This window comes from Lepisma saccharinum, chromosome 23 (assembly GCF_977018435.1).
Source record: "Lepisma saccharinum chromosome 23, izLepSacc3.1, whole genome shotgun sequence".
In the NCBI taxonomy this organism is placed as follows: domain Eukaryota; kingdom Metazoa; phylum Arthropoda; class Insecta; order Zygentoma; family Lepismatidae; genus Lepisma; species Lepisma saccharinum.
The window spans coordinates 9,275,476-9,294,555 of record NC_139251.1 but is presented as its reverse complement, the minus strand read 5'-3'; the positions used below and the strand labels follow the sequence as shown (position 1 = coordinate 9,294,555).

Sequence of the window (19,080 nt, the reverse complement as noted above, 5' to 3'; positions counted from 1 at the left end):
ACATCTCAAACTCCAACCGCTTGAAGTCCAAAACTAAGGGGTTCGCCCCTGACGGGGAGGATTCCAGTAATTACTATTGCAGCATCGGTATATTATAAAGAAAATATATGCAGAGTTACCTTCCCAAGTGCCATAAACTAGCAACCACAGGAGATGCAAAAACCAGAAGGTGAAATTCCCCCTCATCCTCCCTTCATTTACCACCCTGCTTAGAACTGAATGATTACATGATTACGTGGGTGTGTATAATTCTAGCAAAAATATTTTAATTATAATCTCATAGGTTTTCTTGAAATAAAATTAAACTGAAATATTAGTTCACAGTCTGTGATATTGTAACCATGTATAAATTGGTTACAATTGTGCAAACATTTTGGCAAGAAGCATTCTATGCATAATTCTAGTTTTGTTTTCCAGAGATCTGACAGATTTTCTTTAGAAACTAGCTTCTCAATGTCTGCATTATGTTTTGGCTGCAACAAACTCTTAATGCAGAAAACAAATATTTGTCAGTTATTCTTGATCTTTTGGTTGTTTTATTAATCTTTATAATGGAGAACAATTGTTCACCAAGGCAAGTGCTGCCAAAATCGCTAAAATTCCAGCAGCAAAATGACTTATCCGAGAATGCTGCTGTGGGAGATATGAGAAAATCTAGGAACACCACTTCGTGATATTTCTATTTCAATTTGAGTCACGTTGTAATTCAATAAGTTCCATTTGGAGGTCGGGTCTTACATCGCAGCATCAAAAGAGGAAGGAGCAGAGCAGTGAACAAGAAAATTGCCATTGGCACTCTTTGAAGTCTTGAAACCTTTTTCCAAATTCATCAAGTATCATTTTTACTTTGGACAAGTATTGACTTAAATTAAAAAAATTATATGTATTACTAACCGAGATAAAGGAAGACCGCACCTTTTCAAAATGGCATCCACTTTCTTGAAAATATCTTCTGTTGTGTTACGAAGAGAATTCATGCACAGCAGTTCATCTGCCACACTGAGATGAGAATCGCATCCACGAATAAATACAGCTAACTGAGCTACCCTACAGACGTCCATTCTTTCATCTGTTGCAAACGAAAATACAATGAAACAAGCAACTTTTGCTTTCAATTGTTCGTTGATATTGACTGCTAAGTCATCTGTATTTCCGATTGTCTAGATAAAAGAAATCATTTTTGTTATTTAAAATCGCTTTTCTGTCACTTTTAGCCAATAGCGACGATGAAGATGGGTGATAATATCCCAAAATTGATGAAGTGACACACACAAAGAATACCCATGCCCAGCTGGGATTTGAACCCGAGCCCTGGTTTTGTTAACCAGTGCACCAAAGAGGTTGGCAACTATATTTCGCGAGAAAGAAATATTTATGAATTAATGCACTTACTGGGACACAAAATTTCCACCCTTTTTACTATTTCCCTCACAACAAAAGTAGGCAATCTCCCATTTTATTTAAAAAGTCTACATTCCAGTTCTACATCTCTTATCTTACTACCACAAGGCTTAGGAAGCGACATGGTTGTCTGAAACTTCTCCAAAAACTGACTCATTGGCAACAGAAAGTATGCACGTTTTTCTCCTGCAACCAATAAGATATTCTTATACTTCAGAAATAAACTGTCAATCAACTTGCTTAGTCGACATCGCACCTACATCTTATGTGCCTGTGCAGGGAAAGCAGGTCGATATTGGGAAGTTTCCGTCGACTCGGGGCTGTTATCTCGAGAAAAAGAAAAGTTGGATAGCTATTAATGTATAAATAATATTGCATGCTTGAATTGTACGTAGGGTCAAGGCAGGCCGCATCAAGGTATACTGGGGGCCGCGAGTTTGACATGGCTGGTCTAAAGCATGCAACGCTCTTGTTTTTAAGAGAAAAACACATTGAAGAGCATCGCAATGCAACTTACACAGAATACATGAAAGTAATGGTACATAGAAAAATAATATAAGTAAGCAAAAACATAAATTTCCCCACGGTTAGTGCTAGAAAGAACTGGAAAAAAAAAGCACTTCTGAATCCATTGTATTTCCTTCACAGTATTTCTCCTTTTCAATTTTTTTTTTATCCCGCGGTTCAAATATAGTTTTCGGAAAATAATGTTCTTGCTTTACAAAACACAAAGTACTTCATCTTGTTTTGTGTTTGCTATGCTTATGAATGGCAAGACTGATCAAGATTTTTGTTCTCGAGGTGACAGACATACTTACTTAGACAGGACCTTTTCCCTAACATACCTTACTTTCACACCAGGGATGGTCAAAAACATCAGGATTCCGAAATTTTACTACCGGAGTTTGGAGGCAATCCAAATTTTGGAGAGCGAATTTTAACAATTTTTCCATTTTTTGGGTAGAATTTAAGAAAGTTTAGTCTTCCTTATTTTACGATCATATACTCCATAGAAAAAATGAATTTGGATATCTCTATTTCACACGTCTGTACGAACACTGTCATCATCATTATCAATGTAGGAATTCCGTTCCCCTTCCATGGTTGGAAGATTGACCCTGACGTTTGGCATGTCTTGCGATGACTACGTAAAAATATCACACTTCGCCACTGAAAATAAAGATGACATTTTATTACATACACGTGTTTTTAGAATGTATACAGATTAGATACCAACCACTCATTTTTATATACTTCTCCTGTCCTGAGTCATAAATAAATACAATTGGAAATTGTCTCTAACTCTTATGTTTTGCTGCTATGGCCATGTGATCCAGATAGAGCATAATATTTACTTATTTATTTATTTACCTTCAACAGAGAGAAACTTCAATTAGAGAATGGAACATAATCATTCATAATTACATTAACTGTACATGTACACACACACTATTCATGTGGACATGAGTGTCATATTTTTTATTCATTTAGATTTCTTTTCTTTTCTTTTTGTGCGAGCCATAGGCTGTATGCACTACATATTTTTGATTTTTCTACACTATTTTGTTACATTTAGTTTTCTTTTAAGCTGTCTCTTACTTTGTCCCCTATATACACATTCTTCCCCTCCCTCGGCATTTCTTCTTCCAGTCTTTCTTCCTTCCTCCTCTCCCCACTTCTCTTTTCCTGCACTCTCACCAAAAAATGCATACATTTTGCTTTACACACACTTACACTATAAAGATGGCTCATCTGGAGCATGATCACTCATTTCGTTGCCTTCTCAAATAGCTTTCCCCCGCCGTTCTCTTACTTCTTCCAGGTATTTCTCCACTTGCTGCCCCACTTCCTTTATCTTTATTCTGTCGTCTACCACTTCTATCACATCCCTATCTGTTAAGTTTTTCATCCATTTGTCCCTTAGGTCACGTGTAGAAGGGCAATTCAGTACGATATGCTTCTCTATCTCCTCCCCCTCGCACAAAGGACATATCGTTTCCCCTGCTTTGTTTCTCTTTCTTAGTTGTTTCCATCCCCTAATCTGAACCATACCTGTGCGCCTGTTTCATTTTTTCCCACAACTTGGATATATTTCGCTTTCCCCCATTCTCTTACTCTTAGCTGTTCCCTGATTGAGGTCTTTGTTTGGCAGTTGTCTGTCTATGTCGAGTAACCTCTCTCTGATTTTATTTTCTGTTGAGATGCCCCCCCCTTCCTCCCTCTTCCCATACCCAACCCATTCCGCTCTTATATAAGATATTTTTCACTTCCAGATCCCAGCTGTAAACGTTTTCCTCCCTTGTCTGTATTTCCAAACATTGTCCCCTCAGCGTAGTTTGGCCCTCTTGTGATAATCGCATCCAATATCCATGCTTTTACTGCGTCTCTGTTCAGGCCCAATTCCTTGAGAATCCCACAGTTGGCCGTGCCTCTGCTTACGCCCATTACTCTCTTATAAAATTCTGTTTGTATGCCAATTATTGTGTTGTCCCCCCTTAACCCCCACAGTTCTATTCCATAGTTTAATGTACCTAATACTATTAATGAATAGAGGTTTTGAATGACCGGGAAAGGCATTTGAGGTGCCTTATTTATTGTCCTTATGACTTGTTCTATTGCAAATTTTGTTTTAGTTTTTCTTGCCCTTATGTGATGTGTCCAACTCCCTGTCATGGAGAGTGTTGCTCCCAGGTATGTGAAGTTTTTAACCCGCTTGATTAAATCCCCCCCTGTATGTCCATGTCTCCTGACTGCTAAATATGTAGCCATTTTTAAAAGCAATGATTTTTGTTTTTTTAATGTTTACCTTCATTTTATATTTGATGCACCCCTCATATATGCTATCTATGACCCTTTGATGACCCTCTATTGTCTCAGACAAAATGACTATGTCGTCTGCATACATAAGGACTGGTATACTTTGCACTCCTATACATGGGATAGAATCCTGGTCCATTTTAATTTCATGCACTACCCAATCTATGAACAGTGAAAATAGCACTGGTGATAGGATGCATCCTTGTTGGAATCCCCTGAGCGAAGGCCGCAATGCCGAGACTTGGTTTCCTTTGCATCTTACTCCGAATTCTACCCTCGCATATATTGCTTGCAGTGCTCTGATCATGCGCGCGGACATTCCCTTCTCATACAATTTTCCCCACAAAATATCCCTATGAACTTTGTCGAATGCTTTTTCAAAGTCAATGAAACATGCGTATAATTTCCCCCGCTTCTGTTTTATTTTCCTCTGTACGAGTGTTTGTAATATGAATATATTGTCTAACATGCTGTACCCTTTCCTGAAGCCCACTTGTAGTGGTGAGATTTTGTCGAATATTTCTGTCCATTTCTGGATCCTACGGTTTAAGATGTGTGTGTAAATTTTACTCCATATAGGTAATAAAGAAATGTCCCTGAAATTGTTTGCATCATTTCTGTCCCCTATCCCTTTATAAATAGGACAGATTATGGAGCTTGCCCAGTCCTTCGGAAAGTACCCCTCTTTAAAAATCTTGTCCATTAATTTGCTTTGTGCTTCCACCATATGAATGTCAGTTTCGTTGGCTTTGAAAAATTCCGCCCCAATGGAGTCAAGTCCTGCAGCTTTCCCCTTTTTCAGTTTCCTTATTGCTATTTTTATCTCATCGACCCCTATATCTTTGTCGAGAATCAAAACGAAATCCCCTAAAAAGTATATTTCCCGCGTAATTTCTAGGCATGGTGGCCCCCCTTCCCCCGACGACATGGCGACAGTGTGCTTCCCAAATGTAAGGTTCAATATGTGCCCAGTTGCTCTTTTGGCCCCGTAATTTCTGTAATATGCCCCACAAAGCGGTGTTATTCTTTTCTGCTACGGCCTTTCTTCTATCTTCAAAATTTCCCTGTTCCCATTTCTCCTTTTCTTCCGTTCAAATGTTATTATAAGCCTTTCTACTTGATATATAGTTGTTTCTTTTTTCCATGCTATTTACGTATCTATACCCTTTTAACGCGTCATCTAGTTTCTTTTTCATCGCTTTACACTTCCCGTTGCACCACGTTCACTGTTCACGTTGCACCGCGTTTAAAGTTTTGTCCCTGCTTTCTCTCCTGTGTCCCAAATACATTCTGTCATCTGTCATTTGGTTCCCATCGATCTCTCGGTAAGTGTCCCATGGAACTTCCTCCCCCCTCCCCCCCCCCCCCCCTATGCGAGCATTTAGGTTGCCCATGACTACGATGCTGATTCCCAGGTGATCCTCCCCCAAACGCAACAAATAGTTTCCAAAGTTATCGAAAAACTGTTCTGAGTAGAATGTTGACCCTGGTGGTTGCCTGTATACTGCTATTAGCATGAAGTTCAGAACCCCCCCCCCCCCGAAAATTGAATCCCCAGCATCCCCTCATAATTAATACCTAGTGGTTTTATGAACTTTTTCCATTTTTGTTTAAATATGATTGCTATCCCACCCGGATGCCTGCCCCTATTAGCCCTCCTTCACATGACTTTCGAGAACCTCTCCCCCAGTGACTCTGGAACACTATTAGACCTTCCCCAAGTTTCTGTATATCACTGAATGTCAAATTGCTGGACAAATTCCATAAAACTCTCATCACGCACCCTCTTCTCCAGACCCTCGTCTCATATGATAAATACTTTGTTTAAAGTTAAAAATTTCCACATTATCATTGTGTGTGTACAGTAGAACTAGATATTTTATTGTAATGAATGCAGCCTATTAAAATCAATAAATAAAATAGGTTTATTTTAATACAGTGGACACTCCAGATCCTTATCTGATTCTCCAAGTGCTTCACACTCCAAATGGAAAGAAGAAAACATTAATCAAAGACAACTGCACCAGCCCAGTGTGGGATGAGACATTCACATTTCTACTTGATCCAGCAGCACAAAATGTTCTAGGTAGGTATTACAGAGTTTCAACTATAATAATTAATATTATTTCTGAATTTGTTTGTTTATTTGTTATACCTTTGAAAGCACAATTTGCTATAATTTAATTTTATTTTTTATTTATTTTTTAAATAATGATCTTATTCACTATCATACTCAGGATCCTATTTTTGGAGTGACTTAACACAGAGTCTAATATATTCTATGGGAAGCTTTGGTCAGATTTTATAGCACAAGTAAATATTCAGTCACATATTTATCCATGCATGTTCTAATATCTAGGAAACCAGATAATGTTGGTGTGATGCAACTCAATCCTCTAATTTGGTGGAATTTAAAAAATCACCCCTTTCAATCACACCGTGGTGGTCTACTCAGTAGGGTATCTGATTGCCACATGGGAGACCCAAGTTCAATTCCCACAGTGGGTAATCTAAGGGAATTTTTGCAGCATTGTCCCCACATAAAGCAGCTCTGAAGCCCTACCCCCACATTCCCTAAATGTGCCTTCATGTCTTGGTGCTATATGCATGTGGAACTTTGCCTTTACATTTACACCTTTCAAGTAAAAGAGAGTTTGCAAAAAGGAATACAAGTTATGCTTTGTTTATTAGTGCTTCTTATTGGCCTCACTTTGTAATTACATTTTGAATATACAGGGTGTTCATAAAGTCCCGGGACCTTTACAAATGTAATGTACATTGTAATGGTACCGGCACTTTATGAACACCCTGTATTTTCTTGCAACTAACTTGTAGAATAAGTTAGCAGTATGTACAGTACTTCAAACATTTCTAACTTTCTTTTTTTTTTTTGCTTTTTTTTTTTTTTTGCTTTTACATTTTTACTTGAAAATTATATAGCTGTTATTTGTTTTTATCCCAGACGACCAAATTCATGCTTCCAGAGATATGCCTATATACAGATCAAGTGTGCTGACATAATTTAATTAGTAAATATAATGATTTAGTGCAAAATATTTTTTCTTGAAAAATATTCATTAATTTCATAATTTCAAGGATGCATATATTCCTATCTATTGCATATGACTTTCCTCAATCTTTTCTTACATTTATTATTTAGTTCACACATTTGGAAGCGTGTATTGTATTGATTAGTTTTTCTATGAATTCTGGTTGAGTAGTTGTAACTGTTGTTATCTGTTGTTGTGTGTGTGTGTGTGCTGATGTATAATCAGGTATGATGGCATTGTACCAGTTTGTAAATGTATTGCAAGATTTAAAAGAAGATTAATACATGAATGGCTATCTACACTAGAATCCCATATTTACATGTATGAGAGTCAATGCTTGTTTGAGCTATTATTAAAATTTGTTTGTTTAAAGACCATTTTCTGCACAGATAGGATAATCGGGACTGGATCTACAGTTTAAAGTGGGATTCAAACTACTATGTGCCTCCACTAGATATTGAACCTGGGTTCCTTTGATTGCAAGGTGATGATGTTATCACTATGCCATTCGGGCACTTAATGTGTCTTGGCACACTGGCTCCACACTTACATACGTATATATAAAATGTGATGACGATACAGCCTGTACCTAAAAAGTCACAATGAAGATATGCAATCAATGAGCATATTGCAATAAGAATTTCCTTTTGATCCAATTATATTCTGTAATTTTGAACAATCAAGCTTCTCTTCTTCATCACTGCTTAAATGCTGGCCTCTGAGGAACTCTTTTAAGGGTCCAAACAGGTGAAATAACTTGGAGTGAGGTTAGAACTGTAATGTGATATGTGGCTTTAACGTCCAGCAAAGTTTCTGCAGTCTGCAAATGTGTGGTGGATAGTATGTGGTCTTGCATTATCTCACATAAAAATAATGCCTTCAGTGAGAATGACTTTAAATCAGGCCATGCTGGGTAAGCTTTTGCTAAGGGTTGCTGAGGAGGAACTTTTGTCCTACGTGAGGAAGTGAACCCTCCAATGAACAGCTGAGCTACAACTTTTCACTTAACTCTCTTCTGAAGAAGTGCTTGAAGGATGATATCTTGAAAAGTAGCCATTGTTCCTTCAGTATACCTCTTCCTGATATTTCATCAGAGTTGGTTGATTTCTTGTATGAGTGAGACCACCAACTGAAGTTATGTATTTACTGCTGTAAGCCTCTATGTTTTGGTGCTTGAGGGGTTTCTGCAGTAAACTGATATTTCAAGGCCACTTACCTGCATTAGGTACGTGGTTACATCAGCGGTTTCTGCATCAAACAATGTAAAAATATATTTTTTTTTACCAGAAATGGTCGATAGGAAGTTTCTGAAATAAATGATTCAATTGTTTTCTAAGTAAAATTATTTCAATTCAGGGGTGCCCACAGTGTGTCACAGGATTATGACGCAAACTGCACCATCGAGATTTTTGAGGGGCATTTTCCTCCTTCAAATAATATAAAGTTCATCATTTATATATTTCTCCAAAATATATGTAACAATTTTACACCTTAAATGCACCATATTTAATCCATTAGATGAAGAAAATAAAGTGTTAAAAGGTGTTATTGAAGGGTGGGGTGGGGGGGGGGGAAAAAGAAATATATAACTCTTACATAATTGACACTTGCGTTCTGGGGGGGATTCTGAATTAAACGTTGGGGGGGGGACAGTATCCAACTCTAGGTCTTAAATTATGGGGGGGTATTTTAGTTAGGGGGAATTGAGCATTAAATTGAGGGGGGTAGTCAATTCTTGTGTATTTCTATTCTCTTAGAATGTTACAGAAATTCTGGTGTAGACATTAATAATTATTTTTTTGGAGGAGGCAATATCCACTCTTAAATATCAACAGTAAGTCTAAAATTGTAATGGAAATTTTGGTGGTAGGATTAAGTATTAAATTTAAAGGGGGAGATAGAAAGCTCTTGATAAAGTGTTAAATCTTAGAATGTCAAGGGATTTCTGTAGTGGAGAGAGAGTTCGAACATTAAATTTTGGAGACTGTATTGAGCGATATGGCATCCACACGTTTTCGTCCCGGAGTGTGCCAAAAGAGAAGCTGGAAAAGACTATATATCTCGGGATCCTAAAAAAGTATGCCATGCCATTTATTAATATTCTTGAAAGCTTGCAAACAAATGGATGTAAAAATTTTCTTGCACACTTTGTTCAGATTAATCGATTCTAAAAGTGCATGTTTGGTGTTTTACTGGGGTCAATGTGAAATTTTATACTATAGCTGCATTTCAAGACATGAACTAAATTATTGATAACATCACTTCCTAAAATATAATGCTTAGTGTTGGTATACTGTTTAATTTAAAGCAGGTGCATCATTTGGAACAAAAATATATCGAATCTGCATTCCTAACTTCTTGTCACAGGAAAATTTTACTTTAAATAGTTTAATTTGAACAGAAGGTAAAATCCACGTAATTAGTGTTATGGGTTACTAAAATAATTATATTTACCCAAAGGAAATGGAGGGAAGTGGTGAGTTCTTTGAAACATGAACCATATTATATTATTGGCCTTGAGGTTAAGAATAAGTAGCTATGGTTCTGTAATATCTCGTGAAACAATAATTATATTGGTCACATGGCTGGAGCATGTTATTTGGTTTGCCAAGGTTGAATTTTCTACCTTTATCTTAAGTTTTGTAACAATTTGTGTTAAATACTCAAATTATGAGTATTATAAACCCACTCACAAACACTATTTATATAATTTAATTTACTACATTTAACCAATGAATGTGGTAGCTTTAAGTTTTTCGAAAATTGAACAATTAAAAAATATGGTTTAACATGGTATTTCATTCAAATAGACATAAATCATTACGTTTCCATCCAAACTATTTTGGGGGATTATGATGAATGATATTAGGGGCGGTCTTGAGTGATGGGCACCCCTGTTTAGGGAGGAGGGGCAGATTAAGTATAGTGTTCAGTAAAGCTAAGAAAAAGTTACTTTTGGAAGATCCACTGTGGTAATTAATATTTTGTGGGGATTACGATATGGCTTGAGGGTGCGAATGATATGATTTTGGGGTGGGAACCATGATATGATTTGGGGGGGATGCATGAAATGGTTTTGGGGGGATGGGCACCCCTGTTTCAATTAACTCAATATCATTAACAATAAGTAAATTAGAAATTGACATTGCACTATATTTTATGTTAGTTTCTGCTTTTGAATATATCATAATCATTTCAGCATGCAGCTATCGACTGGCATTCTCTCTCTTAGTAAACTTTGTTTCTGTGAATCAAGTAATGCACTACCTGCAAAGTGGTGTTCTTGTTCATGGTACAACACAATCAGTGACCCAACTTATGTCAAATAAAATTGTAAATATTTCATTCCTTGACATTTTTCATATCTCAATTTTATCTTTCTGTCTCAGTGTATAAATACTTGGTCTATAGTTTATTTTCCAATTGAAATTCTATTTTTTTTAAAAAAACAGAGTTCTCATCTTAATAATACAACTTGTGTGTATTTCAGAAATAACTCTGAAGGATGCTAACTATACCATAGATGAGTTCATCGCAAAAGAGAGATACAATATTTTTGAAATGGAATTAAACAAGGAAGAAGATATTATGATAAATTTTAAAAATGTAAGTAAGTAAATATTTATGTGCACAGAGAGTTAATTGATAAAAATATATGTAGTAATTATTGGAGAGAAAAGGTGAGAAAAACTGAATGTTTTTCATTGTTTGGTATTGCAAAAGTAATTAATTTAGCTTTTATTGATGAATTAAGTAATTTATTTAACATAAATTAGCTTCTTGTTACAGATATAGTCAAAACTTTGGCCTATCACATTGTACTTCAGATATTGAGTCATTTCTTTCAAAATGTAAATATAATATTGTTCAGCTTATACTGATGTACATTGATTTTCAATATTATCACTCCAACCCAAAAGTGTTCGTGACTGTACAATGCTACATCTTATCCATGATGGCTTTGCCGGCATACAGAATAAAGCCAACTCTCTTTTTTTCTTTCCAACTGTAGGGTTCCAAGGTGCACATCAAGCTGCTTTTACAAGAAGAGTAAGTCCTCTACTAAATATTTATGTAGTCATTCTAAGTATTGTCTGCATCCTGATGAAAGAAAAAATATTATGAAGAAATACAACTTAGATTATAAATTGTATTTACAATAAATTTTATGGTAAAATATCCTCTACTTTCCACATCAAGTGCTTTCTCAATGGAAGAATAGACCATGTTAAAAATGTAAACATAAACATTGGTTCCCCCGGAACACAAGTATACAAAGTAAGAAATGAGCACTTGTTTTCATCAGTTCATAGCGCCACAGACTGGCGATAGCCAAGAAAAGTATTTGTTCAAGTTTTGCTATGAAGGAGTGAACTTGTTGAATCTTTAGGATAAGCAACTGCAGTACAGATTATTAAAAAACAATGTTTCTTCTTTAATAATAACAAAAGTGTTCTGGTATGTTTAAAATATTCAACAATAGTTCGACTTGCATTGTAGGGTAGATGACAGCACTATTTCTAGTCTAATTACACATCTATTTTTTCTACAACCTTACATAATCTCATACTCGGGATCATATGGAAGTAGGCTACAAACAAAATATAATAATTCGTTGTTCTGATTGGTTCACAATAAAATGGTGATTTAATTTAGAGTAAACCACATATATTTGTTTTGTGATGGGAAGGTGTTCATAGATTTCATCAATTAATATCTAAAGGTATGTTGTATAGTTATTTGTTTGGGTATATTCAGACATACAAGTTCTCATGTATTTCTCTCTGTCTTTCGGAAACCTATGAAGTGATACTTGACTCAGGTTCTTTATCAATCTGTGCAACCATATGCTGCTGCACATCCCTGACTTTTCAAAATATCGACAAATACTGCATCCCAGTTTATTATTTTCACCAGCAATACTGGCCTATTCTTCTTACATTAATTATCTTCATTGTCCAATTTTCTCTTCGAACACAGAGTACCCATTTTCAACCAACAATTCATATTTTCTTCTTGCTTATCACATAAAAGGTGATTAATCGACAATCACAAATAAATTATTATGGAAAACTGTAACGCTCCAATGCACAGTTTGACTTTTCACAAAGTCCACTTTCCAGCATCCTTTCTGATGAACAGTCTCTCGTGGTATATGTTTTCTTTCTTTTATAAAGAAGGCGAGGAAAGAAAGAACATAAGAACAACAATTCTCTTTTTTTCATTTTCTTCATGTTCAAAACTAAAGTACATCAGATCTCAATTGTCACTGTTATAGTCTGCTGTCAATTGTTGTGAGAAAGACAAATAAGAACATTGCTGAGATTTTCACATGAGACTTATTCAGTACTTAAATATCTCATGTCATGTTAAGTCAAACTTCTACATTTGTTTTTATAACAAAAGTCAGATCTCATATTACTGAAAGACCTGCACAAAGACCACCCAAAGTAGCTAAAATTCTGTACACATTGTGAGAATTTCTGTAAATTTTATAGTCATCAAACGATGGTGATAAATGATGTGCATCATGTATTGACACCCTCTCTTCTTTTCAACACTATGTTCCTGATCATGTGAAACCATAAATATTTGACCGTAATAAGCTCATTGGAATAATGGTCAAATTACATAAATAATTGTAAATGAAATGAAATAGAAAGTATACATATTGCAGCAGAAGTATAATGCTAATGAGTAAGGTTAACAAGAGGGTATGGTGTATACTATACCACCGGATACCTCCACTACAGCCATGAATTATACTAATATGCACACTTTATTTAGCTTAACATGGAAAATGTATTGTTTCAGTGACAGTCCGGACTTGCGCTACAGTTTGGCACTTTCTGAAGAAGAAAAGTCATTTCTTATGGAACGGAGAAAACATGTCTTCCACGGAATGCAAAAGTTTTTAGGGGAGAAGGCACCAAAAGTTTTCAGAGAGGTAAAAAGTTAATTTGTTTATTTCAGAGAACATTGAGTGATTGATAGTTTTAGAATAATTTATTATACAGGGTGGCCGGCTTAAAAGTATAATAAAAGAAAAATTAATAACTTGAGAACTAATTGAGATATTTATTGGCGGTTTGCTTCTACAAGTATGTTAACTCAAAATGTTTTTTTTATGTATGCTTGTGGCAGTTGGTACTGCGTGCACATGTGCGTAACTGCACGTAACTGCTTTGTTCACGTAAACACGCATGTCAGTAGCCCTGTGGACTCCACAGCAGAAGGTGGTCTGTGTGCTTTCTCTTGTGGAACTAAAGTCTGTTACACTGGTACAACGTCGTTTTCGACGTGAATATGGACTGCGACCAACCGACGATGTTCCCAGTTACATTTCAATCAAGAAGTGGGACAAGCAGCTTCAGGAAACTGTAAGTTTGCTTTTGATATTGGGCCGCCATGCCAAGCATGCAGTTCCAGAGGCTACTGTTGAATTAAATCGAGCATCCTTCCAGCAGAGCCCTCGTAAGTCAATCCGACAAGCAAGTAGGCAGTTACAGTTACCTCGTTCGACAGTGCACGATGTCGTCCATAAAAGGTTGCGCCTATGGGCGTACAAAATGCAGCTTCGTCACAAAATCAAGCCCGAGGACAGGCCATGATGGAAGAACTTTGCGGAGACAATTCTGGCAAAAATTGATGAAAACAAGGCATTCCTTGATTTCATCTGTTTCTCAGATGAGGCTACATTTCACACTTCCGGCAAGGTAAACATGCACAATTGCCGCAAATGGGGAAGTGAACCCCCCCCCCCCACGTAGTGATGGAGTGGGAACGTGACTCTCCGAAAGTGACTGTGTGGTTTGGATTGTTGAAGGACAGGGTTATAGGCCCATTCTTCTTCGTGGAGCCTACAGTTAATGCAAGAACGTACATCGACATGTTGGAGCTGAATGTTGTGCCACAACATCCTCGTGAAGTGATCTTTCAACATGATGGCGCACCATGCCATTTTGCGAACATTGTGAGGGATTTCTTGGATCATGAGTTCCCAGATCGCTGGATTGGGAGAGGTAGTCCATGGATTGCTTGGCCCCCTAGAAGCCCAGACATTATGCCACTTGATTTTTTTTCTGTGGGGGTTTATCAAGAATCAAGTGTACCAGACACCAGTTCGTGATCTACCAGATCTACACCATCACATTCGTGCAGCTATCGCTAATGTTACGCTTGCAATGCTGCAAAACACTTGGAGAGAAGTGGAATACCGATTAGATGTCTGTCGCACCACTAATGGTGCACATATCGAGGTGTATTAGGTATGTAAAAAAACATTTTGAGTTAACATACTTGTAGACGCAAACTGCCAATAAATATCTCAATTACTTCTCAAGTTATTAATTTTTCTTTTATTATACTTTTAAGCCGGATACCCTGTATTTAATTTTATTGCAATATTGTGTGTGTAAAATGGAAGTAGAACTTTGTTGTACCCCCAAATAATAACATTCCTGTGCCACTGGTAACAGTTCATTTCAATCTTCTTCTTCAAGAAGGAAACACTACAATCGCCTCCCTCTTTCAGTCAGAATTAGAGTGTTATTTCAGTAAGTCTGGCGATGTAAAGTTTGAACACCAATCCCTGAAAATTACCTTGTCTGAGAAAACATGGTAAAAATCCTGCTTCAGTTCTCTGCAACAGAAGACGTGTCATATGTGCTGGCTCCAAGAGTACGTGAGTGATCAATAAAATGTGTAAAATTACTTCTGTACTGACATTACACTTTTTGCTGTTATCTAGAGGTTGCCAACCCAAGGCATGTTGACAATATATAAGTGGAATCTGAAAATTCGCCACATATAACATTAAGAAATGAATGCAGTGTATTGGTAATGAAATTGAATTACGTAATTATTTTATTTGACTCTTTGTTATAAAGTTATTTTAATGTGTCCTGTATAAGACTGAGGAAATATTCACCCAATAATATTAATTTTTATGTATACTTTAAGAGTGGATTTTATACTCTATCGCTGCATTTAAAATATTTAAACATGCACATAGGTACAAACAAAAAGAATGCCACCTTAAAATGTAATTTTGAGAATTATAACAGCCAAAATAACAAACAAAACCACTAAAATGTTTTTACAAGAGAATTGTATTTTAAAAAAAGTTGCTTCAGATTATCGTATTAATAAATACAATCGTTTATATTGAATTCACGTTGTGGGAACATAATGGTTTATTAGAAAAGAAAACCTTTGAATTGTATTATGAACATAAACCTCATTTCTAGTTTTTTTGAAATGCTTCAAAATGTAACCTGGATTTGTTTTCTATGGCAATATTCAAGCTATGCTGTGAAATTAAAACAAACTACATTGTGATTTATACTCAATGCCAGATAATTGTGATTTATACTCAATGCCAGATAGGCTACAGTTACCTTTATGCCAATCTGTTGCGAGTGTCTGCTACTATATGAATCCTTATTTACACCAGGAACTTAAGCCTTTCAAACTTGAAAAAACTCAGAACATTATAATTTCTAATTTCAATTAATAACAAACGATCATGTGTTCTATTTTGAATAGTGATTTTTTTCTTGTCTTGTGCGATTTTTTTTCATCAATTTATGTTTCTGTACACAAACATGAACCTAGTAAGTATGCCAGAAAAATTTGCAAATAGTTTAGGCTTGATTGATCGAACAATGTACATTCACATTATTACCTAATTGTCCTTCTTACTTTTCTCTTTTGTTGTTTGAACTTTGGCTGTTAGTTGAAAATCAATTGCCTCATATTAGTTTTCATGTCACAGGACAGGCCCATAGGCAGGCAGAGGCCAGAAGGAGCTGAGGCCCCCTGGGACTGCCATCAGTCCTCCTTGACATTAGGTAAAACAATTCTTGAATAATTTGTTTGCAGTGAAGAGTGAAAATGTAGACAGCTCACAACTTTAAGCATAAATCCACAGAACATGAACAGCAGCTCATTTTGTTTATGAGCTGAAGTCTAAGTAGCTGCAAGTATGTAGAAGATTATCTATACTTTGTAAGTTCTTTCATGGGGGAGCTTCTTTATCTGTACCTTCACTGTCCCTGTTGCAACCTCCCATTTAGACAGAAATCTGTGACTTGTGTCATCATGAAAATTCACTTCGCATCTGCATCAAAGGTCAACAGCTCAAATTTTGGGAACGAAGAGGAGTTTCATTGCTTCAGCCAGTGGTAGAATGTACTGTAGGCACTGTGATTGAATATTGTGCATTTTTTTGTGTGATATAAATATCTGTATCATCTAAAGTAGTATGGAGTGTGTAAGGGATGATTTGAGTATCAGTCTTGAAGTGTTACTTCAAAAGATGTTTTAAAAGATATAGAAAATGTAGTATTTGAATGATATTTATAAATTTTATGTAACTTAATGACCCCCCCCCACAAACACACACACATAATTTACCTTCATTTAATACTGTTAAATATTTGGAAAATGAACTTTGTTAACAAAGCCCCCCGATAACCTGTAATCCCCCCCCCCCTGGAGATCAATTCTAGCTACAGGCCTGTCACAGGATATAACCTTTCATTTGCTTGAGGCATTTCTGTCAGATAAGTTCTATAGGAATACATGATCATTATTGAGCTAGTCCAAATTGCACGATAATAATGTAATTTCCTTCTGATGTTTTTTTTAATATAGCTTTTATGAAAGGCTGGACTGTAGCATACATTTGTTTACCATATTTTTGCTGTAGGTCACATTTTGGGCAAAACATGGCATAGAAGCACATTTTTGGTATATTGATGGAGTTTTTAACATTTCACCAGACATTTTTCATAAAATTCTACTTGTGCTGGTGATGCAAAAGAATTTTATATTTTTGCCTTCCCCCAAACACTTTTTTTATTATTACACAGGATGTCATAAACAAGGTTTGCAAACATGTGTCGTGTATAGGGTCCTTTCATAAGTTCTTTACACTACGCATGCATGGCAATCACATTGATTGTCCAGAATGATGAATGTATTTGTTTGCCACAAACTAGTCCTTATTCTGAAAAATCCCAGGATTGAATCCTGGCATGGGTGTTCTTTGTGAGTGTTCCTTCATCAATTTCATCATATTATCACTTATTCTCATCTTCACGATTAGCCAAAAGTGGAAGAAAATGAAAATAAAATAAATCAAATTAATCAATCAGTCAATTAGACTGAAAAATGCAGCTTTGGAATGGTAGGAAAAAACGTAGGTTAGATATTGCTAGCCAGCATTTAAATTGAAGTTTTGAAAGAGTAAATATTGAAAATCACAATCTTTGCTTGAAATTTATGGGCAAAGTGTAGTGATTCATAGAACAGTACTATGCTGGATTACATGTGATGAAGGTATGGTAAACATCGATAACAATGACAACCCAAGAAGTGTGCGCCCCATCAAATGCAATGAACAACACATCTATGTACAGCATTTTGGAAGTTATATTGGGTATATTAAGCTTTTATGATTACAATTGATATATAATGAATGGAATAATGGAAACAGATAGGGTGTTTCAGAACTGTAACAGAGGCTTGTTACAGAAGGTTTCTGCAAGAGTTCTTTCACTAGAGAATGCCTGATATCTGCTGTGTTCATTTGGAAAGTTAAAGTTGTATATTCTTTCCCAAATTTATACATGTGGGGGTCCAAAGGCTAGCAACATAGTGAGGTAACTATATAAAATATCAGTTACAGCTTTTAAGCCAAGTTATGGCAAATGGTTAGTTATACGAAGGTATTTTGTTAAAATTTTACCATATTTTAAATATCTCATCTTTGTCATTTTGTGACACAGCCATATTTTCCCCTGCCCTTTGCTCCTTGTGTCCTGCATGCAAATTGCTGATGCTATTCAAAATTTCTAGAGCAAATCAATTTTCTGAGAACTGAAGAACCATATTCAATATCATACCCAGAGGTCTATTCTGGGTGCATGTGATGCATGCATCACATGCGTCAATTGTGGGAAAAGAATTATTACTTCCATTCACTTCAGATCCAAGAAATGTAATATAAGCTTAGTTGAGCGCTCTCGTGTAAAATAAATACTTCTCTCCTATATGTAGAAAAGAGAATGTAGAAATGCTCATTAATGTCATCGTAGAGCAAGCTGTCTGACGTACCGCATCAGCGAAGGAAGAGTTTAACGTGGGCAAGCGCTGCTTGCGTGCTTCTCCACTCTCAGCTTCTTCCACCTCACAATGCGTGAATATCGCGTTGCCTGAATGCGGTGAGGTGACAGCTACAGAGAAGAGTGTGCTTGTTCTTTCGTTGAACAAAGAGGTGGCAGCGATTGATTTTTTCTTTGGAGGTACAGTGCAATTCACATTTAGTTTAAAGTTTGGTTTATTTTTATTTCTTGGCCTCTTTCAAAGTTCCACATGGCTTAGTGCAGTATTTTCCCGAAATATTTTTAAAAAATGACGGAAAATGAAACAGAGGGTGTGATACAGGATTATTATTATTATTTGACTTTGTAAAGCTAAAGAATGAGTTGATTGATCTCTATTCTTCCCCTGAGTTTGAAAATAAACCTGTACATATAAACTAGTACCATATATGAACACGAACAGTATTCATAACATTAAAGTGAAACTTACAAGTTGGCTACACTCATTTTGTCAATACCAGCTTCAACTGCATCAGTGTAACGATCTTTTTCAGCATTAAGAAGAATTAATAATTATATTAGAGCAAGCCAATCGCAAGAAAGATTAAGTGTGCTTGGTATATTATTCATTGAAATAGAGCTGCTTCTGAAAATTAAAGCATTGCCCTCATTTTACGAAGATGTTATAAGGGAATTTACCACTC

General features: G+C 36.1%; 1 protein-coding gene across 3 annotated transcripts in view; it reads left to right on the top strand.

Moving 5' to 3' along the window:
* LOC145977800 (cytosolic phospholipase A2-like) overlaps positions 1-19,080 on the top strand; it is a 259,035-nt gene that overhangs the window by 189,675 nt on the left and 50,280 nt on the right. For all 3 annotated transcript variants that reach the window (XM_083110093.1, XM_083110095.1, XM_083110094.1), the window contains 4 exons: positions 6,158-6,304; positions 10,759-10,874; positions 11,281-11,318; positions 13,083-13,215. In XM_083110093.1, the coding sequence (XP_082966219.1) occupies positions 6,158-6,304; positions 10,759-10,874; positions 11,281-11,318; positions 13,083-13,215 (434 nt within the window). The remainder of the gene's footprint in view (positions 1-6,157; positions 6,305-10,758; positions 10,875-11,280; positions 11,319-13,082; positions 13,216-19,080) is intronic.